Source organism: Hemicordylus capensis, chromosome 2 (assembly GCF_027244095.1).
Source record: "Hemicordylus capensis ecotype Gifberg chromosome 2, rHemCap1.1.pri, whole genome shotgun sequence".
Classification (NCBI taxonomy): Eukaryota; Metazoa; Chordata; class Lepidosauria; order Squamata; family Cordylidae; genus Hemicordylus; species Hemicordylus capensis.
Genome location: NC_069658.1, coordinates 328,925,694 through 328,952,619, shown reverse-complemented (window position 1 = coordinate 328,952,619; position 26,926 = coordinate 328,925,694). Strand labels below are relative to the sequence as shown.

The 26,926-nt window shown below is 44.8% G+C and overlaps 1 protein-coding gene across 8 annotated transcripts in view; it reads right to left on the bottom strand.

Annotated features, from left to right (window-relative positions):
• The window catches only part of RNF123 (ring finger protein 123), a 169,456-nt gene that overhangs the window by 136,248 nt on the left and 6,282 nt on the right, over positions 1-26,926 (bottom strand). For 7 of the 8 annotated variants that reach the window (XR_008316317.1, XR_008316318.1, XR_008316319.1 and 4 more), the window contains exons 4-15: positions 25,628-25,707; positions 22,775-22,872; positions 18,379-18,433; positions 17,957-18,042; positions 17,562-17,648; positions 9,058-9,125; positions 5,487-5,612; positions 3,245-3,359; positions 1,473-1,577; positions 569-694; positions 352-444; positions 130-203 (exon numbers count right to left, since the gene is read on the bottom strand). Coding sequence is in view for 5 of the 8 variants with exons in the window: in XM_053296836.1 (XP_053152811.1) it covers positions 130-203; positions 352-444; positions 569-694; positions 1,473-1,577; positions 3,245-3,359; positions 5,487-5,612; positions 9,058-9,125; positions 17,562-17,648; positions 17,957-18,042; positions 18,379-18,433; positions 22,775-22,872; positions 25,628-25,707 (1,113 nt within the window). In the remaining 3 variants the exon portion in view is untranslated. The remainder of the gene's footprint in view (positions 1-129; positions 204-351; positions 445-568; positions 695-1,472; positions 1,578-3,244; positions 3,360-5,486; positions 5,613-9,057; positions 9,126-17,561; positions 17,649-17,956; positions 18,043-18,378; positions 18,434-22,774; positions 22,873-25,627; positions 25,708-26,926) is intronic. The other variant, XM_053296839.1, reaches the window with a different exon arrangement.

Sequence of the window (26,926 nt, the reverse complement as noted above, 5' to 3'; positions counted from 1 at the left end):
AAAGAGGTCCCTTCCTGTTACAAAGGGATGATTCTGTAGGAGCTACACCAGATACTCTTGGCTGCCTCAGTGAGTTTGCACCATCAAGAGATTTGGATGAGGGTGAAAATATAGGTAAGAGAAGGATACAGAACATTGTTGAGCAGGTACTTCCTTGATTTCTCATGCTTCAGGACAGCAATAGTGAGACGGAGGTAGTGAATCTGGAAGAAAAGCATGATCAAAATGAGCTCAGTGAGCCAGAGCTATAAACCCATCATATTTACGATACCTCATGGAATTTGTCAACCTATCGCCAAGAAGACAGAGTAACTTTCCTCCCTGTATATCCCTCCACAGGTGAAATGATACCTGTAAGCCTAGATCAGGAACAATGGGAGAGAAGCGGTAAGCCCTGAGCAGAGACATCAGCAGCTGTTTGAGGCATTCATGTACTTCATAATCCTGAGAGAGAAGAGAAACATGCTCCAGATCAGATACAGGTGCCAGTTAGTTCCCAGGGAGGAAAGAAGGCGGCAGAAAGTTGTAAGAAATGATATCGCAAGAGATAAACAACCAAACAACTTACTTCCATGAGAAGCCACATGAGATCCAATAACTGCTGTATAAGAGGGTGAGCTTCCACAGCCCCTCCCCCTTCCAGGATGCTGAGTAAGAAGTTCATAAGCACATCTTCTACTAAGTACACTTTGCACTGCAGAAAAAGAGTTTTCAAGTAAGCATTTCCACAGAGTTGCTTTGCTATATTATCAGGACCAGTTACGATGCAAGAACAACATGCTGCAGCTTTGGGGACACCTGCAGCAGCTTTTTTTCCCCTGAGAAAAGGAACACAAAGTACAGTAGAGTCTGCCACACATCCTGACAGTGTCCCTCATTAAGGCTCCACTTTTGAATTTGTTTGCTTGTTTCCAAGAAAGTACCACATTAATGAGGCACTCACTTCCCCGGCAACAGCCCTCAAGACAGGTACTATGAAGGACACTACTTCCTTCTCTGTCAGGGAATCTTCTCACAAAGGAGAAGAGCTAAAGCTCACTGCTACACACATGGCAGACTGCAGTTCTTCCTCCCACATGAATTTGCTGATGGCCAGGGCAGACAGCAACCCTTTCTTGCAAGAGGATACACTACTGCAATCCCTCCTCACAAGTTGAGGTGTGGGCACCAGGTTGCCATGTGAAGCTGGAGGCCTTCCACACAAGTAATTCCTGTGAAGTCCTTTGTGTATGAGATATGGATTCCAAATGTATAATTTAAAAAGTAGCACAGTATCTTAATGGAGCAAGGAAAAAGCTTGTTCTTACTTGTTCCAGACAGATGTTGGTTGGCGTGGGCACAACCTTATTGAATTTGTTGCTAAAGAGCTCATGCCCTCCTGCAACCAGGAAAATAATGATACAGGTCTCTTACTATTAGAGTGGAGGATTCTGAATTTAAGGAATAATGAAATTAAAAACATGAAAACTCACCATAAGGGGGGAAAAGTTGTTAAAAATGTGTGCCAAGGTGATCAATACTGTGGGCTCCCCGCCAAGTTGCCATGTGGAAGAGTCTCTCTCCACCAGTCTGCCGTCCTACAATGCAAAACATAGGGTAATACAATTTTTTTTAAAAAAATCCTGTTTAAATTTTATAAAAATACTTTTTATTTAGCTTGAAGAAGCCTTGTGGACAGGTTTCCAATTCAGCAATACATCCTGGTCCTGCAGAAACAGCACCGACTCTGGGAGCACTTCCGTAATTAAGCTACTTGACCACATGCAAGTTGTTTTTCCATCTTAATTCAGATTTGGTACTAACTGCACTTTTCAAAAGATATGCAACTGCTGCCAACCCACAGTACTCCCTGGGAACATCCAGCACAAGAACCACATGTTGTGACCATCACACTATCTGCCTGCCATCATTCCAGTCTGAATTCCATATTGTTCCCAAAGAATGAAAAGAATGAAAAGAAAACAATATGAATGAATGAAGACATTAGACAAAGCAATACCATAGCTATCAGACTTGCATCCCTTGGGGAGAAGATGCCATTTCAAGCTTCAACATTACCCCCTGCACCCACTCAGCAATACATACAGCTCTAAAAATAAACCTAGAACTTCCCTTGGATACTTTGCTTTTTACAAGATGGAAGTATGCAGTGACAACTGTTTATTACTAACAAAATGCCCATTGTTTTGACAGGTGGGGTGCAGAGGAAAAGCTTGAATCCAGGGGCAAAATGCTTCTCTGCATGCTCTGTACATTGCATCATCTAGTAGTGGGGTTCTTCTCAGTGTCAGGGATACCACCCTTCCAAAATGGCTCAGGACATAACTGAGGTAGAGATTAATCTGGTTCCCTGACCCTGATGACCTCAACTATTGAGAATCAAACTAACATGAAAAGCAGTGTATAAAGCAGAAGCACTACTTCTGCCTGCACAGTCCCATCCCTGGATTCTGCTTCTTATTCAGAGGGGAATGTGAAGGAATGCTGAAAACTGGTTTTTAGACATATTTGTGGAGTTATTTCTAGAATGGTATATATAGAAGGGATTCTCAACATTGGGTCCCCAGATGTTATTGGACTTCAACTCCCATAATCCCCAACCAAAGGCTACTGGGGCTGGGGATTAAGAACATAAGAACAGCCCTGCTGGATCAGGCCCAAGGCCCATCTAGTCCAGCATCCTGTTTCACACAGTGGCCCACCAGATGCTGCTGGAAGCCACAGGCAGGAGTTGAGGGTGTGCCCTCTCTCCTGCCATTGCTCCCCTGCAACTGGTACTCAGAGGCACACCCTTGAGGCTGGAGGTGGCCCACAGCCCTCTGACTAGTAGCCATTGATAGACCTCTCCTCCATGAAGTCATCCAAACCCCTCTTAAAGCCATCCAGGTTGTTGGCCGTTACCACATCCTGTGGCAGAGAGTTCCACAAGTGGATCACACGTTGTGTGAAAAAGTACTTCCGTTTGTTGGTCCTAGACCTCCTGGCAATCAATTTCATGGAGTGACCCCTGGTTCTAGTGTTGTGTGAGAGGGAAAAGAATCTCTCTCTCTCCACTTTCTCCACGCCATGCATGATTTTATAGACCTCTATCATGTCTCCCCGCAGTCGTCTTTTTTCTAAACTAAAAAGCCCCAGGTGTCCAATAACATCTGGGGATCCAACGTTGAGAATCTCTGCTATATAGCATTCTCCTATTGTGCAGTTACAAATCCAACTAAATATAAGGTTGAAAATAGGCTCTTACCGTAACTTCTATTCCAATATGAATAACATTCTTCAAATATCCCAACAGCTTATGGGCTTTCACCAGATCTGCAGCTGGTTTGTCCTGCAAGGGCCGATATCCCTCCACTGGATAGGTATGGAATTATTGAGAAAAAATCCAACTATCAGAATGTCAATGCCTCCAAGGAACTGTTGCCAAGCCCCCAGGCCTTCCTCTTCTGCAAAGCTTTGCTTTCATCCAGTATCCCCAGCTCCCAGAAAGCTTGCCATATTTACTGCTGCTATTTCATATGTCTCAAGATCCTGCAGCATGTCTCCAAACCATCTGTTTGAAGCACAGCATGCATTGTAACAAGCTGCCAAACAAAAACAGTTAGGGACTTTGTTTGCTATTCTCTCACTCAGAACACTAATAGGACCTCTTTCTCATTTTATTTATTTAAAATATTTATACCCCGCCCCTTCACTACACTATTGCTTGGGGTGGCTCACAACAATCAAATAGATACAATGTAAAATAAAAGTAATAAAATTAACCAAATTAAGTAACCATGTTAAAAGTCAGGCAAAAAACCACAATCAGTATTACGTTTCAAATTAAAAGTTACTATAAAAGCTAAAAATTAAGAGTTATAAAAACTAAAAACTAAAGAACCTACCAGATATAACCAAAGATGGAGCATTAAAAAGCCTCTTTAAAAAGATGTGTTTTTAGTGTGGTTGTTATTCAAACACTGAGAGAGGGTGCATGGTGAAGCTCTTCAGGGAGGGCACTCCAAAGTCGAGGGGCCACAATAAAAAAGGCCCTGACTCTAGTCCCCGCCAACCAGATCTCTGTTAGTGGCGGGGCCATGAGCAGAGCCTGAGATGATGAGCGAAGGGCCCTGGCAGGTTCATATGGGTGAATGTGGTCCAACAGGTACCCCGGCCCCAAGCTGTGTAGAGTTTAAAAGGTCAAGACCAGCACCTTGAATCTAGCCCAGAAGTGGACCGGTAACCAATGAAGCTGCTGCAGGATGGGTGTGAAGGAACTTGCACCCACGAGCATCCTTGCAGCAGCATTCTGGACCAGCTGAAACTTCCAAACAGTCTTCAAGGGCAGCCCAACGTAGAGCACATTGCAGTAGTCTAATCTGGATGTTACCAAAGCATGAGTGACAGCGGTCAGGTCCGACTCCTCCAAGTAGGGTCGCAGCTGGCGTACCAGCCATAGTTGGTAAAAGGCACTTTTGCACATCGCTACCACCTGCACCTCCAAGGACAGCATCAGGTCAGAAGCACCCCCAAGCTGCGGATTTTGTCTTTCAGAGGGAGTGTGACCCCATCCAAGACCAGATTTACCTCATTACTCGGATGATCAGTTCTACCTAACCAGAGCACTTCCGTCTTATCTGGATTAAGTTTCAGCTTGTTTGCCCCCATTTTTCTTATTAATTACTAATCAACGCTTTAATAATCTTTCAAGACGGACAACTGCTCTTGGACCACCCTTTGTACACTACTATTTAAATCTCCTAAGGCTGAAATCCTATACACATTTACCTGGGAGTAAGCAAAACTGACCACAGGGGGACTTGCTTCTGAGTAGACATGCATAGGAGTCTATGTAAGAGTATCTTGTTGATAGTTCAAGAAGAATGAGAACTAAACTTTCATCCAGCCTGGCAAGAAGAGTTTCAACCATGGCGACTTGAGAAACTGTGATTCATTCTCACAAAGCAAAGCAAAAATATATAATATTTTTGTATTAGTAGTTCTAATAGTAGAACTACCATCCAAAAACTCTAAACCCTGGATGTTTTGGCAACATGACTCTGAAACATGGTTAGAGGCCATCACTTCTTTTTCTTTTCTCAAAACACGACCTAGAATAAATCTGAGACTTGGTATAGCAAGTGATTAAGAGCATGAGCTATAAGTAGGAAGTCCCCTGACCTAATGTTAGCTCAGCTATAAATTCATTAAATGGCCTCAGACAAGCCAACATCTCTATCTGTAATATATGAACAAAATCACCATTCTGCTTCACAGGATTACTATTGTAAGCATTACTAAGATCAAATATGTTAAGCATGTTGAGCATAAAGTGCTTATACACCACTTTTTCAAAACATTATTGTATCAATAAGAGTCAGTGGATCATTGGAAAGGTTATGCATGGAACTGATACTGGGGAAAGAATGATGCATTTTAAGTGTTCATATTTATTTTGAATAGTACAATATTCCCACAATATTCCCACAATTATTCTCAAAGGATATCGGAGTGGGCGGCTGCCAAAGTTAAAAGCAACAGATTCCTTGAATGACAGGCTAATGGCAGGGAAATAAGCCATTCCAGAACCTCGAGATATGTTATCAAAAGCTGTCCCCAAAGACACACCATTTCTGAAGAAGAAAAGAGAGAGAAATCACTAGAAGTTTATACACATTCTCAGAGACTTCTAAACTCAAAAAAATGTATGTATCTGTTTCAAATCAAAGCTGGAAACAGTCACAGCTTCTCCTCTGAATTATGACATTTCAGCGGAAATAAAAGCAGATTCTAAATCCCAGGTGTAGAATTAATCTACTGATAAGTCCCAGGATCTTAATTTTGATTTCAAAAGCATATTCAGCAAACACACCAAGGAAAATATGAACTAGTATTGCTGGAGCATATTCAAATTTCTGTTCAGCCTAAGAATGCCAACCCTCAGTGACCCAAATCTGTCTTATTCTCTCAGGGGAAGCACAGGTGTGCTAGAAGTTTCAAGACCAACAAGTACAACATGTTTACCAATGACATTCATAATTTTGTAGAACTGTCATGGCAGTCAATGATCTTTTTAATTTTCACGGTTTCCCAATCTTAACAGGCAAGAATTGCACATGAGAAGTAGCCATAATTCTTTTTAACTGCTCTCCAGGTTCCAGTGCTGTAGAAACTCCCTTTTCTGATGCCAAGGAAAAATTATGAAGTTATTTATGTAATCTCATCCTTGATGTGTCCACTGAAGATGAATGTACAGGAAGATGCATAGTCTTATAGGAAGCAAGCCCTGTCAGTAGAGGAAGGCTGCAAAATCTCAGCTACTTTTTGCAACAAAATGGGTGGTTTTATTGCCTTTGTATAAAAGAGGGTACCCTTGAAATTGTTAGTCGACTTTCCTTAAGGAAAGTAGGCTTATGAGGTCAGCCGGCAGAGAGAGAGACCCTATCAACTTTGTAATGCTTGGACCAATAGTGAACCAAATTGGATACAGTTGTATGGACACACAGGGACACCTGACATGGCATTGTTTGTGATGATGTCATCTACCCCAATTCAAGATGGCAGACACGTAAATGTTTAAGGCTGAAGTGGGCTAACTTATGAGGATGGTAATATCAATTAAGATTATAGTGAAAGGAAAGTAGGCAGATTAGTTCTTACCAGGACAACTTGTTAGGAACCAAATCAGTTTGAATACAAAATCAAAATAGTGGCTAAGCGGTCAAACAATGTCTGAGATACATAAAGTAATCCAACATAAAGTTTTGCTGTATGGCTATAGCAATTCTATATAACTAGACACCATAAGAGTCCAGATTACAGTACTGCAATAATTCCATACCCTACTGGAACTAAGCTTAAATATGTGGAACTGAAATAATTACAAGTTCAGTCCCTGCTTACTCCTGTCTCCGTTTTTCTTCTCTTTCTCATTATCTCCTTTGTGTTAGAATCTAGACTGTAAGCCCCTTGAGGCAGAGACCTATCCTATCATTCTTTGTAAATTGACAGTACATACAGTACAACAGCTCACTTCAAACGTACAGTTTACAGGTGAAACTCGGAAAATTAGAATATCATGCAAAAGTCCATTAATTTCAGTAATGCAAATTAAAAGGTGAAACTGATATATGAGACAGACGCATTACATGCAAAGCGAGATAAGTCAAGCCTTAATTGGTTATAATTGTGATGATCATGGCGTACAGCTCATGAAAACCCCAAATGCACAATCCCAGAAAATTAGAATATTACATGGAACCAAGAAGACAAGGATTGTAGAATAGAACAATATCGGACCTCTGAAAAGTATAAGCATGCATATGTATTCAGTACTTGGTTTGGGCCCCTTTTGCAACAATTACTGCCTCAATGCGGCGTGGCATGGATGCTATCAGCCTGTGGCACTGATGAGGTGTTATGGAAGACCAGGATGCTTCATTAGCGGCCTTCAGCTCTTCTGAATTGTTTGGTCTCATGTCTCTCATCCTTCTCTTGGCAATGCCCCATAGATTCTCTATGGGGTCAGGTCAGGCGAGTTTGCTGGCCAATCAAGCACAGTACACTGTATACTTTTCAGAGGTCCGATATTGTTCTATTCTACAGTCCTTGTCTACTTGGTTCCATGTAATATTCTAATTTTCTGGGATTGTGCATTTGGGGTTTTCATGAGCTGTACGCCATGATCATCACAATTATAACAAATTAAGGCTTGACTTATCTCGCTTTGCATGTAATGCGTCTGTCTCATATATCAGTTTCACCTTTTAATTTGCATTACTGAAATTAATGGACTTTTGCACGATATTCTAATTTTCTGAGTTTCACCTGTACATTGCGCTAAAGCTCCGATTATATATATATATATATATATATATATATATATATATATATATATATATAAAAATTTTAAAATTTACATTTATATCCCGCTCTTCCTCCAAGGAGCCCAGAGCGGTGTACTACATACTTAAGTTTCTCCTCACAACAACACTGTGAAGTAGGTTAAGCTGAGAGAGAAGTGACTGGCCCAGAGTCACGCAGCTAGTATCATGGCTGAATGGGGATTTGAACTCGGCTCTCCCCGGTCCTAGTCCAGCACTTTAACCACTACACCATGCTGGCTCACAGTTATAAACAACTACCTAGCCAGTGTGGTGTAATGGTTAGTGTTGGACTAGAACCAGGGAGACACAAGTTCAAATCCCTGTACAGCTATGAAATGCACTGGGTGACTCTGGGCCAGTCACTTTTCTCTCAGCCTGATTTACCTCACAAGGTTGTTGTGGGGATAAACAAAGGCAGGATGCCTCTGAGTACCAGTTGCAGAGGAGTAATAGCAGTAGAGAGGGCATGCCCTGAACTCCTGCCTGTGGGTACCAGCGGCATCTGGTGGGCCACTGTGCGAAACAGGATGCTGGACTAGATGGGCCTTGGGCCTGATCCAGCAGGGCTGTTCTTATGCAGCCAGCATGCTGTAGTGGTTAGAGTGCTGGACTAGGACCGGGGAGACCCGAGTTCAAATCCCCATTCAGCCATGATACTTGCTGGGTGACTCTGGGCCAGTCACTTCTCTCTCAGCCTAACCTACTTCACAGGGTTGTTGTGAGGAGAAACGCAAGTATGTAGTACACCACTCTGGCCTCCTTGGAGGAAGAGCAGGATATAAATGTAAAAATAAAATAAATAAATAAATAAATAAAATAAAATAAAATGTTCTAACCATGTACACTGCTCTGGGCTCTGTGGAGGAAGAGCAGGATATACATATAAATAAATAAAATAAAATAAATAATAATTGTGTGAATCTTCTCATGATCTCTCTTTTTTGTGTTGTATATATAAACATTCCCTATCAGCATGAAAATTCAGCGATCCATTCCAGTTCCATGGAACAATTAAGAAGCAGTGAGGTCTTTTTTGGAAAGGTATACTTTTAACAGTTCACCTTTGTGAACATTAACAGAGGATTATTGTGAGTGGAGCTTGATTTAAACCTGATATGAATATATTTAGGAGAAGAAATGTTAGCATACACTAGACTAGCAACATCCAGGATTATTCTATACAGATGCTTACAGGCAGAAAGAAATGCTTCCTTCATCCAGATCTATCAAACAGCTGACAATATCTCCTGCTGCCCAAGACTGCAGAAAAAAAAGAAAGAAAAATGTTTTAGGGGAGCCAAGTGAGCCACGTAACCAGTGTTGCTGTCAAAAGCATACAGAGACTGCTTCCAAGGCAGCCAACTGGTCTGTGGCTTCAGGACCACTAAGGGGCCATTGTGCATCATACTCCATCCAGAGCCCATCCCACTTTTCACTCTGCTATGCCAAGAGTAGAGCAGCATCTATTGAAGCTCCACAAGTGCCGATGAACAGAATAAACAGTTATCTAATTTTGTTTTTCTAACTGCAAATGATTCTCTAAGGAAAGGTCAGGGCTGACAGAGTTGCTAATTTCCCACAAGGAAAAACCCAACAAGTGAAAGGAGCATTGGTTACTTACCGTGAAGGTTGCTTCTTGCTGCTGGATTTGAGGACATTTCATGTGGGTTATCATTCCCACATGCTCCAGGGCTATGTAAATTAGATAGCAGCTTTTAAGAGCCTGAAAGGATAGCCCAACTCAGTTTCGAATATCCAAGTCCAGCAAACAAAGAAGCCTGAATAGAGTCAATCCCCTGAGAAATTCAGGGGGAAAGGCATAAAATAAGGTGTCCTTTCAGTAGACCAGGGTTGACACATGGGTGGGTCAAGATGCCATCAAATCCAGTAGCAAGAAGAAGCCTTTGTGGTAAATAACTAATGCTCCTTTCTCTGTTGCTGGATGAGGACATTTCATGTGGAACATGCCACAGCCTAGAAGACCCAGGAGGGGTGCCCTAGTCTACAGAGTAGGAAGGACCTGCTGTAACACTCTTCTGCCAAAGGATGCAAGTGCGGAATGGTCAGAGTCCAGCTGGTAATACTTTGTAAAAGTTGATGGCAAAGACCATGTTGCTGATTTACATAGTTCAGATATAGGTGCGTTTGTGGAAAACACTGCTGAAGCTGCCGCCATTCTGGCTGAATATAATGTTGAATGGTGGCTGATTATGCTGTGTCTCATATGCTAAGGAAATACAAACCTTGATCCACCTGTCAATGGTGGATGTGGACAATTTTTGGCCCATGGAAATGGGCAAGAAGGAAACAAACAATGCATCCATGGAATGGAACAAGTCAGTGCATTTTAAATAGGCCTTCAGGCACCTACGTACGCCCACCTTGTGCTAAGCTTGTTCTCAGGGGTGAAGTGGCTTAGGGCAGAAAGAGGGCAATATAATGTCCTGTGACCTGGGCAATAATGTCCAGGACAATATAATGTCCTGTAGATGGAATGTACCTTGAGAACAAAAGATGGATCCAGAATGAGGTGAACTGAGGAGAGAAAATACACTGCTGCTTGCTGACAGAAAATCAGACACTCTTCTGGCAGAAGTGATGGCTAAAGAATGCTAACTTGAACAACAGCCTGAAAGAGATTGATTGAATAGGCTCCAAGGGTGGTGAATGAAAGGCTCTAAGAACCGTATTAAGATTCCAGGTTGGGAATTGATATACTGTCGGAGGAGACATGAGAGTAGCCCCTCTGAGGAACCATTTGGGGTGAGGGTGACTAGATAAACTTTGCCTGTTGTGTATTGACAAAACCCTTGTCAAGGAGGCTGCTTGTCTCTTTAGGGTATTGGCTTTTAATCCCTTATCCAAACCCTCCTGGAAGAAAGCAGCAAGTTCTCTGATCAACATTTCTCCTTTTGTAACTGATGCTTAGAAGCGCAGTCTCACTCCACGTGTAGTGATATATACGATTGGTAGAATGCTTTCTCGATGCTAGGATGGTGTCAAGTTATCTTAGAGGAGTAACCATATTGACTCAGGAGGTTCCACTCAGTCGCTAAGTGGATAACTTTAACTATGCTGGATTGTGATTCAGAATGGGACCTTGATGGAGCAGACCTGGAGTGACCGGTATAAAACATGATTCTTATATTGCCAGGTGTAGAATCTCTGGAAACCACACCCTCCTTGGCCAATACGGTGCTATGAGGATTATCTCCACCTTGATGAGAAGTACTTTGTGCAAGAGATGGCTGATCACAGGAACTGGAGGAAATGCGTATACCAGAACTGGTGGCCACAATGCTGATAGGGCATCGATTGCTTTAAGTGTCCTCGCAGCGGAAGCAGAAGAAGAATCTGTTCAGTTTGGCGTTGTTTGGGGCAGCAAAAAGATCCACCTGTGGCTGACCAAAGTGTTCCTTTATTAGCTCAAATGTCTGTTTGAGGCTGCACTCTGCTGAGTTGACGTCCTTGTGGCTGAGCCAATCTACCTTGCTGTGCCCACAGAGATGCCAGAGATGGTGTCCCTTGACATGGTGTGCCCACAGAGATGCCAGATTCATTTATTCCCACCAAAAGACAAGTACTGCCTCCTGGATCTGGTTCCCTCTTGTCTGTTCATGTGTGCCTCTGCCATAACGCTGTCGTTCTGGATAAGGACATTCCTGTGTCTCACTATACACTGGAAAGCCAACCGGGCCATGCATATAGCCATCAACTCTAGCTAGTTGACGCTGTGCTGGCATTCATATTCTGACCATTTCCCCTCTGCTGAATGGTGAAGGTAGTTTGCTTCCCACCCAAGGAGGCTTGCATCCATAGTTACAATTATTTTGGGCAGGTCTAGAAATTGTTTCCCTTGGGAGAGCCACCCCGTCTACCAAGTGAGAGAGCAGTGAACCTGATGAGGAGTCTGCACTCTCAACTGGTGATTTTGTGCTATTGCCTTCTGGTGGGGGAGGAGAAACCATTGTAGGGATCGCAGATGCAACCAAGCCCAATGAACGGCATCCAGGGATGCTACCATCAGATGCAGGAGGTGATCTAGGGTTAAGACAAGTATTCTGCTGCTCTGGGAAATGGCTTTTATGTTTCTGAATTCGCTTTTGAGGGAGAATGAGCCTGTCTAAGACCATATTGATTATAACTCCCAGGTGATGAATCCTTTGCATGGAGATGGCTTTTGGCTTTGTTTACAAGGAAGCCATGATCCGCTGGTGTTTACACTGTCCTGTCTATGTCCCTGTAAGGTGACGGCAGATCTGGGGATCTGATCAAAATATCATCTAAAAAAAGCAAGATCCTGACCCCTTGTAACCTGCGATACTCTACCAGGGGTGCCATGATATTTCTGAATACCCTTGGTGCTGATGATAGCCTAAACAGTAGTGCTTTGTACTGATAATGAAATCCTCCATAGGTGGAGTGGAGGAAAGTGTGATTGGCTGGGTGGATGGGAATATGGAGTTAATTCTCCATGAGATTTGAGGCTAAATAGTTTTGGTGATAGAATGATTCCACAATTGAACACAGAGAGGCTATTCCCACGAGCACTGGAAAACAGGCAAAGAGAGCTTAGCCTGCTTTCCAGTGCTCGTGGGAACCACCGGGCTCGCAGGCGAGCCCTGTTCTCCCAAGGCAGCTAGCCCACCTAAAACACCCTCCCCCTAAATGAGGTTAATGGAATGAGCGCTCTGTTAACCTCATTTCTTTGCTTGTGTGTCGCCACATTGCATAGCGACACATGAATAGACCCCTGGCCAGGAGGCTGCAAGCAGCTTCCCGGGCTCAGGGGTCGCTCTAGGATGCCCTGCACACTCACACAAGGCATCCTGGGACTTCCGAGGGTCACACAGCCCCCGATCCCCGCAGACCCCGCCGATTCCATGACGGAACCGGCAATTGTGTGTGCGGCCAATCCGGCCACCCAGGGACGGCTCCCTGCACTAACCCTAACAGCGCTTCACACCAATTGTGAGAAGCGCCTCAGAGTCTCAATTTTGAACTTTCTGCACCACAAAGATTTTGTTTTAAAACTTTAGATCAGTACAGCTCTGAGGGAACCATCCTTTTGGGGTACGGTGAACAGAATAGAATAACCTCCCTCCTCTTGTTGTTGATGGGGAACCAGCTCCATCGCTCCTATTTCTAATAAATGTTGAATTGCTTGAAGCAACCCTGAATGCTTGGTATGCAGGTGGGAACATGGTATTTTTAGGAGCAGCCTGGAGGGGAAGCCATAAATTATATTTTGTACCCATAGAGAAGTGACTGAAGTACCCACTTGTTGGAGGTGGTGCTCTCCCATGCATGAAAATCGGCCCCCAATTTGAAGGCCCCCAATCCTTGTCCTGAGATCTGAAGGAGGATATGAAAGGATTGAAAAGATCTTTTATAGTGCCTCCTATCTTCCTATGAGAGGTAGGCAGGGCCTTCTTTTTATCCTTTGCCTCATTAAGAAACTCTTTGAACGCTTCATCCCCCAAAAGTTTTGAACTGAGATAGGGGACCAAAACCAAACTGGATCTTTATGCAGCATCTACTTGCCAGTGTTTTAACTGCAGACTATGCCTTGCCACCACAGAGGACACTGTGGAGCGGGCAAAGAAGCAAACTGAGTCTAATGTGGCCTTCTGAATCTTCAACAGGGTCTGTTTAAGATTTCTTGTTTCAGTAGGTGGATTTTGTAAGAGTTCATCCACCCACAGGAGAGAAGCTCTGCAGTAGAGGAGCATATAGCCCAGGAGGAAGACTTGTGTGTCCTTCTGAGTGCTGCTTCAATTGTTTTTTAGTCAGAAGCATCTTTGAATGAGTTATCCCCATCCTTTGGAAGCACTGATTCCAAAGCATGAATGGCCCCCATGGAAGCATCAATGGGGGCACTTTAAACAGTTCCATAGCTTCAGGAGGCATCAAATAAAATTTGTTAAAAACCAGACTGGGTTTTCTGTTTGATGCCAGAGCTAATCACTCCTGCTTTACCGTATCAGCAAAAAACTCTGGAAAGGAATATTATTGCCCCTGGGTTTTAATTTTGGAAATACTACTGCCCCTATAGGAGTTGTCTGTTCCTCTTGAGAGGGGAGTAATTGCAACCCTAGTGAGGAAATAGCCTTGTTCAGAAGAGGAGTGAAGTCCTCAGACATAAATAGCTTTTGTGAACCAGCAGAGTCACTCACTTGTTCATCTGACATTCCCCATCCTCCTTAGAATCATGTCCATTATCTGCACCCCCAAGGGGACAATGTGGACTAGGGTGGGTATCTACAGGGTGCTCTGGACCGTGAGGGTCTGAGGCTGTATGTACAAGCTCTGCAGTATCTGGGATCCCGGGAACATTGGGGTGGGGATCCGGGGAGTCATAGTCTGAGATTTCTGAGAAATGCTGCTGGGAGTTATGCTTTCCAGAATTCCTGGCTCTAGCTGTCTTATGAGATTTTGGTGTATGTTTAGAATGCTTCTTTTAGATTTTTTGGAAGCAGGACTGGAGGAGGAAGGATAAGAAGAGGACGTTAATTCCCTCCTCCTTCTTTGGCATTTTCCCCATTTTGGCAGACTTGCTCTGCTACAGAGACTGAGATAGCATGGTTTTAAACCATATCTGCCAGGCATTTGAAACCTCATTGCTTAAATCCTGGTGGGGGAGGGGCTGGATTAGGCCCAGGGGGAGCAGGATTCAGCCCGGAGTTTGTCAATTCTAACTTTATGGGAGAGGGATTGGCTCAGGTCCCACCAGTGCTGCAGGTGCCTCCGTGGAATGGCTGTCTGCATCTACTGGAGCCAAGGAAGCATTTGAGTTTGGGGCCATGCTATTCCTCACCACTCCAGCCTGTGCGGAGCATGTGAGAGTTCCTACTCATTTTGCATGGTATGGGCCTTCTGGCCCTGGGCAGCGTGGGCACCACGCTGGCCCTGGTCTTTCTCTTGTTGGGGGAGCCGCTCTCTGCCTTGCTCATCTGCCAGCCAATCTCAGCCCAGATGTCCTGCTGGCCCTGTGGACTGCTCTTGGGCTTGCTCCCTTCCTGACCGCACAGGCCCTGGGTGGAGACTACGTCCAGTATAGGCAGGTGCAGCAGGACCAACATGAAGGAAGGCCCTGAGGGAGAGACTGAAGCCAGGGCCTTCTCTGAAGTGTGGTACTCTGAAGCTACATCAGAGAGAACAGCCCTCCCGTCTGAAGTTGGAGGGAATTAGCCATAGGCCAAGCTGTCCCCCGTGTCCACAAGGCAGTAAGCCCAAGGATTCCTCTTCGGGATCGGAGAGTCCGGGAACACGCAGCGGTGACAAGAACCTCGGCGGGATGGTAATCGGCACACTGGAAGGACTTTTGGGCAGGAAAACAGCGGGATTCTTGCCTTTAGGGACAAAATCTTTCATGATTTTTGGCCCTAGAAGCTGCATCTTCTAAATAGAGCCATTAAATGAAGGAAAGAAGTAACAGAGAGCAATGAAGAGCAAGAAATAAGGATCTCTCTCTCACTCTCTTTTAGGCTGGAAAAACAATAAGGATACGAAAGTCTAGAGAGTAAGTACTAAAGACAAAGTTAAAGTCAAAGGAGTAAATAAGAAAGATAAAAATATTGAACTTAGAATAGGAAAGAGAAAAGCCTGTCTCTGGAGGGGGATTACAGGACTACAGAAACTGGGTTGGGTTATCCTTCCCAGGCTCTTAAAAGCTTCTAACTAATTTACATAGTCCTGCCTCTGGAGCACATGGGAAGGATAACCTGCATGAAATGTCCTCTTCCAGCAGCAGAAAAGATTTGTGCTGCTATAATCATCTATTGTTTCAACTTTCCTCACCTTCTGCTGCTTAGTGTAACATGCAGAACTCCAGCTCCACCATACAGCAGTAGGAGATGAAGGTGCTCTGACAAAGATGGTTGAGGTGTGGCATATAGTATGCATTCAGTAGGGTATTATGTGAATACAATCAGTAAGGGGCAGCTAATAGGTCTTCAGCATGCATGCCTACAATGTGCATAATCAAAATACGGAAGCTAAAGCTGTCTGAGGAAGACATGCACCTATGGCTCTCTATACACACACGTAAGAAGTGAAGGATTGCAGCTATGCATGTGATACAAATTTACAGGTGTACATTTCCCTCAGCACTGTACCTGCTAAGGTGGCTAAGAGGGAAACTGAAATAGCTTCGTGTGATGCCCACCCAAAGAAACAGCTGCTCTACCTTTTTCAGCAATCTCCCTCAAACACATCTGAACCTGAACAAAGCTTTCTTGGTTCAATTTTTTCTCATAAAATGGAGACCCCGGACACCCTGTTTCAGCATAATGGAATGTGCATCTGCAACAGAGTACCATGAACTAAACTACTATAGCATTAACAGAAAAAAACTGGCATCAAGTAACAGCAGAATTAGAGATTTTATTTTTATAAGAGACCTGTAAACCTATTGCAGGACTTCTTCAGGTTTTTTTTGTTTGCTTAGTTACTGTCAGTTTTTAGAGCAAATATTCCTGTGGCACCTTAAAAACACAAGTTTTCATAGAGTAGCACCTAAATAATTGGATGTATTGAGACCTGTAATAATGGAACCTGGAGTGGATCCTCCCCCTCCCCCAGCCCCCACACACAGAGTTTTACACATAACCCAATCAGGTGTGCCCTAATCCTAAATCCACAGCTGAATACATCATCCAGTCAGAGTTAGGAGTGTCCAGTTCTTCTGGAGACAAAGAGATCAGATGAATACCATGAGGCTCAGACATTAGGAATGTGCACATAATTGGGCAGGGGTGGTTCGAAGGCAGGCAGCGGGAGGGGGTGGACTTTAAGGGTGGGGGAGAATGCACTTACCCCTCCCTCAGCTCTTCCCCCTGCCGGCGCTCAGTTTTTGTAAAGTCCTTCAGGGCAGCAGCATATCTCCCTGCTGCCCCGTTGCCTCTTTGGCCAGAAGTACCTGGCACACATGCACGTGAGCCTGCCTGACATGCACACGACCACAATGTGCATGCGTGAGCACATGCGCCAGATACATCCAGCCAAAGAGGGGATGGGGCATCAGGGAGGTATGCTGCCATCCCAAAGGACTTTACAAAAACCAAGCGCCAGAGGGAGGAAATTGGAGGGAGGCGTAAGTGCACCCTCGCCCGCCCTGAAAGTCAGACAACCCCACCCCCCGTCTTCGAACCTCCCAGTGTTCAAACCTGTTCAGAGGCCTGTAAAAGGGCCTCTGAACAGGTTTGTGCACATCCCTATCAGACATACCCAAATCACATTACAGTGTTCAGTCTGTATGACTTGGAACAAAGATTGTGTGTGACCCACATGGGTCTTAGTACTAGTATGAGAAAACCACCCACAGTTCTTAATCAACCCAATAGAAATAGTGTCAAAGTTGCTAAACAAAGTTGCTAAACAACACTTACTTAACAACTTCACATTTTGGTCATCCTCCAAATCTTTTTTGTTTAAATATGGTGAAGAACTGACAGATTCTAAGGCTATATACGCCTATTATGGCCCTTCTGTGTGACCTTTAGAAGAGTTTTATCGGAATATTGGCTTGGATGCTGACTTAAGTAAAATAGGTTCCCCCACCATAAGTCAGGTCCAATGCACAGTAACCAGCAATCTTAAACCAAGCCAATAATAATAATAATAGATGCTGAAATACACAGATTGCAAGTCTAGTTTGCTCCTACAACCAGAAAATAATTAGGCGCAGATACTCACTTTACCATAGTTAGTTGTGGTTACATTCCACTTTCGCACTCGATTCCCATCATAGGCATATGAATCTGGAGTGTCTCCAACTCCCTCCTATGTAAAAGAGAGAGTCAAGAACACATCTTGACACACATATTGAAAAATTAACTACTACTTGAAATTGGGCCCAATTCTATATCCAAAATAAGCAGAGCACATGCTATGAAAGGAAATAGGTTGCCCATTAAAAGCTCTGCAGAAGCAGATTACAATATACGGCACTTCCATATTCACATCTGGCTCAGTATAGATTACCTATAAGGAAATTCATAACACAGGAAAAGGCAGTCTGCCCAGGCCTACTCACTGGAGAGACAACTGAACTTACGCAAGGTCTAGAAAACAGCCCACTCCTTCATTACCTCTTGATTGAACCGACAATTGAGAGTGCACCAGCCAATCTGCATAAGACCTTGAGATGAAATCAGCACCTCATAGATCCATTTTCCTAAAAGACAAGACGGCAGCAAAAATGTCAGGTGATAAAGACGCACAGTTAAATGCTACAGACTGAAATTTCTCCTCAAACAACGTAAGAATGTAGAATGGCATAGCCAGAGGTGTTCAAAAGGGTGCATTATTCCTGTTCTAACACCTCCAATTTGGTGCCAGACATTCCCTACAAATAACTTCTATAATTATAGCCTCCAACTTAAGTCAAGGATGTATTTGTCTTAAGTTTCATCATTATCAAATTCTCCTCTCAGGTTTCTGTCTGCTTGCTAAACAAGTTTCTATGCTTGGACAGATGCCATATTCAGCGCCATCTTTTTCTAGCCCTTACCTTTAAACACGCAAGTAGTAGCCCTAATAGAGCCAAAGTTGCTATGTCCAATCACCTGATTTGAGAAAGAAAGAAAGGAGTCTGTCACATCACAAATAAAAGTATTCCATCTCAAGGTTTCATGATACTTGACATGCACATGACAAAATAAAAACAAGGAAACAGACAGAGAGAAGGCATCAGGGCACTTCCAAGGATTCACGTATGAAAAAATGCCAGCAGTTACTTGCTCCCACGTAACACTTTGCTCTAGAACTGGGGCTACAAAGAATCCAGGAGGCCTGTAAATATACTGGACACAAGAGCAACAACAAAAAAATCTATGTCCACATAACACTTCCATTTCTCCCAGAACAAATACCTGTTACCAGTATCAGGAAAGCTGCCTGGGCAAACAGGACAACTCATGCAGGCCTCACAATTGCCCCATCAGCCAAATGGGCAAGTTGGGGATAATAATGGACTAAGTGTCTGGTGGATTCCAGCTGCAGAAACCAGATGGATAATATGAAATTGTGCCTAAAGACTAATCAGAAACAGCAAAAAGCCAAGAAGGAGAATTCCAGAAAAGAATTCCAGATTAGTCCAAGACACAAGTGATTATGAATGGGGCAACACACTGTACATAATGCCCATAACAACTGATAGCAACACACAAAACATAAAAGGTACTTTGCATGCAAACACAGAAGAATGCCATCTTCTATTTTTAAGAATGCCACTAGCACCTGATTGCCTAGATAAGCGAACCAAGCAGTGAGTAGTAATAATAGCTGCTGGTACGTTCAAGGCAAAGGGAGGTCTCTCCTTCCTTCCTCTGTCTAGGAGAGAGAAAAACTCCCAAAGTTAACTCCGGCTATCCCAGCATACCAAAAGATGATCAGCAGCACAGTGCTATATTAGAAGCAGAAACTAATTCTTTAAGTTGAAAGAGACCGAGGTGGAAAGAAAGACAATTAAAAGAAGCAGATATTTAAAAGCCACATAAATAGAAGGCAACAAAGAACATGTAAAAGCAATGAAGTGCCTTACTATAGCAGTAACAAAAGAGACTGTATTGCAGACCATATAGCTATATAGCAATCAAAAGGAGAGTCTCTCAACATCTCTAAGTAAAATGCATCATAAGAACATAACAATAGTTCTGCTGGATTAGGCCAAGGCCTATCTAGTCCATCATCCTGTTTCACACAGTGGCCCACTAGATGCCTCTAAGAAGCCCACAGGCAAGAGGTGAGGGCATGACCTCTCTCCTGCTGTTGCTTCCCTGCAATTGATATTTAGAGGCATCTTGCTTCTGAGGCTGGAGGTGGCCTATAGCCACCAGACTGGTAGCTATTGATAGACCTGTTCTCCATGAATTTGTACAATCCCCTTTTAAAGGCATGCAAGCTAGTAGCCATCACCACATCCCATGGCAGATAATTCCATAGATTAATTATGCACTGTGTGAAATGGGGATGTGCATGGAACCGGGCAGGGGTGGCTTGAGGGTGGAGGTGCATCTTTAAGGGCAGGGGAGGGTCTACTTAGCCCTCCCTCCCCTTTTCCACCACCAGTGCTCCGTTTTCTTAAAGTCCATTGGGGCAGCAGTGTACCTCCATGATGCCCCGTTGCCCCCTTTTCTGCAAGTAACCGCAAGAATCTGATGCACCTGCATGTGCCAGGCACAGGTGCATGCATGTCACACCCATGTGCACAACATGTGTGTGCGCATGCCCGCAATATGCGCATGCACATGCCCATTGCGTGCAGGTGCGTCAATACTTCCGGTTACTTCTGGGAAAGGGGGCAAAGGGGCAGCAGGGAGGTAAGCTGCCACCCGAATTGACAATCCACAATTGAACCTGTCCCATCACTGCTAAATTTACTCAAGAGCCTCTGGTGGGGAACAGCCAGACTGATCTCTGGGTTTACCCGAAGGGACCATATAACACTGATTCAAAAAGAACTGCACTGGCTGCCGATAGGTTTCTGAATGAAGTGCTAGTTATTACCTATAAGGCCCTTAACGGCTTAGGTCCAGGGTATTTAAGGGAGCGCCTTCTCTGTCATGAACCCTGTCGCCTATTAAGATCATCTGGAGAGGTCCGACTACGGGTGCCGCAAACTCATTTGGTGGCAACTCAGGACCGGGCCTTTTCTGTGGCTGCCCCAGGGCTTTGGAACGCACTCCCTGCTGAAATAAGAGCATCTCCTTCTCTGTTTGCTTTTAGGGGGACCCTGAAGACGTACTTGTTTTTCCAGGCCTTCAACTTAGATTCAATTTTTAAATTTTAATGTTTTTTTAACATGTTTTCATCTTATGGATTTTAAATGTGTTATATTTTATGTGTTCATTTTGTACACCGCCTCGAGATTTTTATACTAGGCAGTATATAAATTCAATCAATCAATCAATCTTTCCTGGTCAGTCACCAACAGCTCAGACCCCATCAATGTATACGTGAAGTTGGGGCTTTTTGCCCCAATATGCATCACTTTACACTTGCTTACACTGAACCACATTTGCCATTTTGTCGACCACCCACCCAGTTTGGAGAGATCCTTTTGGAGCACCTCACAATCTGCTTTGGCTTTCACTACCCTACACAATTTAGTGTCATTTGCAAATCTGGCCATTTTGCTGCTTCCCTAATTTCTAGATCATTTATGAAGAGCACTGATCTCTGGTGGGTTTTTTTTAATCTCTCTGAGGCTTTCAATACCATTTATCATGGTATGCTTGTGGATTGCCTCAGGGATATGGGGTAGGAGGCACTGTTTTACAGTGGTTCCACTCTTATGTCTCAGGTAGATTTCAGATGGTAACACTTGCTCTTCTAAAAAGGAGCTACTGTATGGAGTCCCTCAGCACTCCATTCTGTCACCAATGCTTTTTAACATGAAACCTCTGGGTGAGGTCATCAAGGGATTTGGTGCTGGGAGTTAGCAATATATAAACTGCCCAGAGGTTTACATATTTACTGTAAACTACCCAGAGACACAAGTTTTGGGCAGTATACAAATATGTTAAATAAACAAACAAAACAAAACAAAATATGCTGATGACACACTAATCTATTTCTCTTTGTCATCAATATCAAGAAATGGCACTAGCCCATTAAATGCCTGCCTACAGGCAGTAATGGGCTGGATGAGGGATAGTAAACTGAAGCTGAATCCAAGCAAGATGGAGGTGCTCATTGTTGGGGGTCGTAATCTGCAAGACGGGATAGAACTGTTTTAGATGAGGTTACACTCCCCCAGAAAGGACAGGAGTTTGGAGGTGCTCTTAGACCCAGATCTCACCCTAGTGTGTTTCAAGTTGAGGCTGTGGCCAGGAGCACTTTTTACCAGCTGTGGTTGATTTGACAACTCTGCCTGTTCCTTGAAGAGAATGACCTGAAAACAGTGGTACACCACTGGTAAGTTCCAGTGGTGTAGGGCTGCCTTTGCACGTAGTTCAGAAACTTCAGTTAGTTCAAAATGCAGCAGCCAGTTTGGTCTCTGGGGTATCCCGGAGAGTCCATATTATGCCTGATCTTCCAGGTAAACTACTAAGTGCTGGTTATTACCTTTAAAGCCCTAAATGGCTTAGGTCTGGGTTAACTGAGAGAATGCCTTTCTCTACAAGATCCCCGCCGCTCATTAAGATCATCAGGAGGGGTCTGTTTATGGGTGCCACCAGTTCATCTGGTTGTGACCTGAGATCGGGCCTACTCAGTCATCACCCCTAGATTGTGTAACATGCTCCCCGTGAATATGAGAGGATTATCTTCCTTGGAGGCCTTCAGAAGAGCCTTAAAGACCCATGTTTTTAGCCTGGCTTCTAATGATATCTGAATTTTAATTTTAATGTTTTAATATGATTTAATTTTTTAATTTTAATTGTTTTATCTGTTTTTGATTTTAATGTAAACCGTCCATTAATGTAATGTAATGGATCCACTGTAGCAAGAGAAGTATACAAATTGAATAAATAAAATAATATTCCCACTGTCCACAAGTACGTAGATTGTTGCCACGAATATTAGCCATGGATAAGGTCAACCAAAGTTCAAACTGCAATTTTAAATCCTGGTTAAATGGAAATCCTGGATAATGTTAATTATAGTTCACATCAATGCCAACAAACTACTTAACTACAGTTAAGGAGTGTGACATGTGCTCCAGGAAGAAGAGGGATTGGAGGAAGGAAGCACACGTTCCCCAGCCTGGCTCTGAATTAACAGCATTTAACAGGGGGACAGAATTACTTTTGCACCAGCCCCAAAGCAAAAAGAAATATAGAAAGACAAAGAAAGAAAGGATGTAGAAAGACAAAGAAAGCGGTGAGAGAACACAAATATAGTCCTTAAACAGCTTTTTAGGGCTCCAAAGACTTGTACATTCACAGCATCCTCTTCACACATACCCCAAGAAGGTCATCATCCACCAACAAGAGCCCCTCAAATCCACTTGTGTGATCTAGCACCACCGTAGAAGGACCAAGTCTGCCCTCTGCCACCTGATCTGAAATGAAAGTTGCAGGAACGGCAATAAGATAGGTTTGCAATACAGTGTAAGGCAGCAGTTTTCAAGCTGTGCTGCAAGGCCCCAGGGTTCCTTGGAGCTTATCTGTAATGGTGGACAAATCTCCTTGAAAGACAGTTTGCTCACCACTACAAGTCTTCTAGAGCAATGCACAATTGCAGGAGAGCACTGGGTGTGTTCTAGGGTGTAATTCCAATTCACAGAGGGCAACAATGAAGCTCAAGAGACCTGGCCAGTAGACATGTGCACGGTCCAGAGCAGTCCGGACCGGCACCGAAGGGGGGCCTTCCTTTTAGGGCGGGGAGGGCTTGCTTACCCCTCCCACCTCTTAGCCCCCTCCAGCGCCCGTATTTAATAGAATAACGGGGCACTGGAAACCAGCCGCCCCCACCACTGCCCCCACCACCGCCACAAAGGACACCGATTGCTGGAGGCCCGGTCTACCCGCCGGGAAAAGGCCGGGTAGACCGGGCCTCCGGAGGCCAGGTCTACCCGGCCTTTTCCCGGCGGGTAGACCAGGCCTCCGGCGATCGGCGTCCTTTGCGGTGAGCGCATGTGCGCGCGCGCAAAGCTTCAGTATGCTGCAGGACTTCCTAGCGAGAGGAGCTCTGTTCAGGAGCTCCTCTAGTTATTTACACAGCATCGGGTGAGGACTCCGGTGGGCGGGCGGGTGGCTGGGAGGGAGGGAGGGAGGGCTGGCGGGCAACGGCGGGGGCAGTGGTATTGGTAGTTTTGGGGCTAAATCTGATCGCGGCGGGGGGGCGGCGGGGGGGGCGGCTGGTTTCCAGCGCCCCGTTATTCTGTTAAATACGGGCGCTGGAGGGGGCAAAGAGGCGGGAGGGGTAAGCAAGCCCTCCCGCCCTTAAAGACATACCCCCCACCCGGACCCGGACCAGCCAGGGCCGAACCGGTCCAGCAGTTCGGCCATTCTTTAGAATGGCCGCCGGACCGGTTCGGGCACACCCCTACTGGCCAGCACCCCATGGGAACTGACTGTGCACTGAAGGACATACCCCAGAATCTTCTTCAAAGCACAGGGTTTCTGTGGCAGAAATACAGGGGGTACTTGGGAGACATGTCAATATGGAAAGGGATTCCTGAAGGTAGAAAGTCTGAAAACCACTCTGTAAGGTATATAGTAAGACTAAAGGACATTGGCTTACACAATGCACAGTGCCCCGCCCAGGCCCGTAGCCAGCTGGTGGCATGAAGTGTACCTGCCACACCAAAAAATTATCTTTCCTCCCCAGCTTCACTGACTGTTTTCACCGAACATTTTATAACCTCTGTCGCCCCGACTTCTGCAATCACTCCCAAATTTTTTTTGAGGCTGGCTGCAGGCCTGGCCCCACCTATCCAAGAGTGGTGTGCATGTGCTGGGTCCATCCATCTGCAAACCCCAGTCATGCTGCTACCACATTGCACCATGTTAATAGATGTAAATGTTTCAGGGCTTACTTGTTTTTCTTTTTATTCATGATTTACCTTGATGGCCAGCAAGCAACACTACAACGTGATTCTGTTGCTAGTGCATTTGCTTTACTTCTGATTAGCATATGCAGAGAAAAGTGGAGTGTAAAACTTTGAAAACGGAGCGTAGTTTACAGGAAAAAACAGTCATCTGTCTAAGATGCTAAGCTGAACTGAGCTGAATTTGCATATAATTGCACTAAGTGCAGAAAGGGATGAGCAGTAATTCTGATTCCATTAACAGTATCTGAATCATGCAAAATACATTATCTACAACATGTAAAGTTTTCTTTTTAATAAAATATGGCCTTATGGCAAAATATATTCTCATCTGTAGGTGTATAAATATCAACTTGAAAATCTGCTCTTTACAGAGTCAATGAAAAAGTAGTAATATGACTGATTCCATCAGCCTTGAAATGGTAGGCCACTGTATGAAACATGGTGCTGGACTAGACCAGAGTCCAGTCCAGCATCCTGCATGCATGGAGAATGGCCATGGCCCAACATGCACTGAGGCCATGTGTGTGCTAGCATCGCACGCAGGGGCAGCTGGGAGATACCCCATTGGCATGTGAAGATATTCGGGAGGAGTGCTAGGATTAAGGAAGCGGCAGCGAGTGGGAGCAGCAGGAGGTATGGACTAGGGATCTGTATGGAACCGGTGGAAGCTGGTTCGACGGCAGGAGGGGGTGCAGCTTTAAGGGAGGGGGAGGATGCACTCTCCCCCCGCCCCCGCCACATTTCCCCTGCCGGCACTCAGTTCCTTAAATATCCCCTGGGGCAGCAGCATACCTCTCTGCCGCCCCCTTCGCTACGTTTACCAAAAGTACCTGGAAGTACCAGATGTGCCTATGCACAACATGCAAGAGTGCGCATGTCGGGCGTGTGTGCGTAGCATGTGCATGGGCACATCCACTACTTCCAGGTACTTCCAGTAAACGTAGTAAAGGTGGTGGCAGGGAGGTACACTGCCACGCCAGGGGAAGTTTAAGAAACTGAGCGCCAATGGGGGAAACGTGTGTGTGTGGGGGGGGGGGTAAAGTGCATCCTCCCCTGCCCTTAAAGCCGCACCACCACCCTGCCATCGAACCAGCGGAACTGGCCTCCAAACTGGTTCCATGAACATCCCTAGTAGGAACCTACTCTCCTCCTTGTTAAAGGGGGTGTGGAAGCCCTCATTTTAAAATGGATTGTGCCAGCGATTCTGATGTCAAATCGCATTTCGGCAGATCCTTAAAATGGACACGCCATTTATACCTACCTTGACCATCTTCTGAGCCAGTATTCTCTGCCAGCAGTCGTTCTATATGCTCCTGTAGGTTTTGAAATGACAGGTGTTTTCTAGGAACAAAGGAAGCATTCTTCAGAGATTTCATATGATTCTTCAGAGAAAGATGTGCACAAGTCATCAGTTTCTTGATGACTTCAGCACTGTCTGAGGAGACAGCTGCTCAGAAAAGAGAGAGGGTCAGGAAAAAAGCTTAAGAACAGCAGCCCACACATTCCACAGGAGAGTGGAGCAAGAATTGAGCTCTTGCAGAGAGACTGTTAGGAACCTCAACCAAAGACTTGTTCCACAGAGCAGCTGAGTGTGTGCAAGGGGGGGGCAATTTCTGCTGCTCTCACCTCCTTCCCATAGTACTTTCTGACTTCCAGAAATCTGTCCCTGAGGATCACACAGCCCTCAGGAACAGACTTCTGGAAGCCAAAAATTTTAGAGGGAGGGAAGAGCAGCAAAAATCCCTACCCACCCCCCCAAGAAGCATGCTGTCATGCTCACTATATGGATCTGTCATATTTCATTACATCATCTGAATTTTTATCTTCTCTAGCTGTGGTATAAACTGGATATTCCAGAAGAAAGAAGCTACTTCTTCCACCTACATCACAAACAAAACTTTGAGACTGTTCTTACACGCAGCCTAACCCAGGCTAGGGATGCCCAGCCTGGGTTAGGCTGTGCATGAGAACTGCTGGGATTGGGCCCAATCCCAGCAGGACAGCACTGCCTACCCCAGCTTTTTAGCCCAGCTGCTAGTCGAAGTTAAGGGAGTGAACCTGGGCTACTTACTCATGTAAGAGCCAGGCTGCTTCCAGCCCAGCTGCAAACAGAGATGGGAGCCTAGAGCACCCGTCCCATGGGGGAATCCCCCAATGCATCGCATGTGTCACATGAAGAACTGTGGGATCTCCAGAGGCCAGAACAATGAGTCCCGGCCTCTGTTTACCTGTGCTGCCAGGAGTAGTGCAGAGATTCATCCGTGCTGCTCCCGGTCATGTGAGCACTTGGCTTGCGTGCCTTTGGGGCTGTGAGCAGTCATCTGGGGGAAGATAGGTTGAATCCTGCCTCCCCCACACACAACCATGTGCGTGGTCGTGTGAACAGCCCTTTCATTTACTAAAGTGAGCAAATTAATGACTTGGCAATTTCCCCCTTCTAGTCTGGATTGTACATACAACAATATATGTCCCAGTTGTCAAAATATCCCATTAAATTGATGTGGTACAACAGCCATGCACAATCTCTCATCCACCAAGCTGAATGAAGCCCACCAACCAT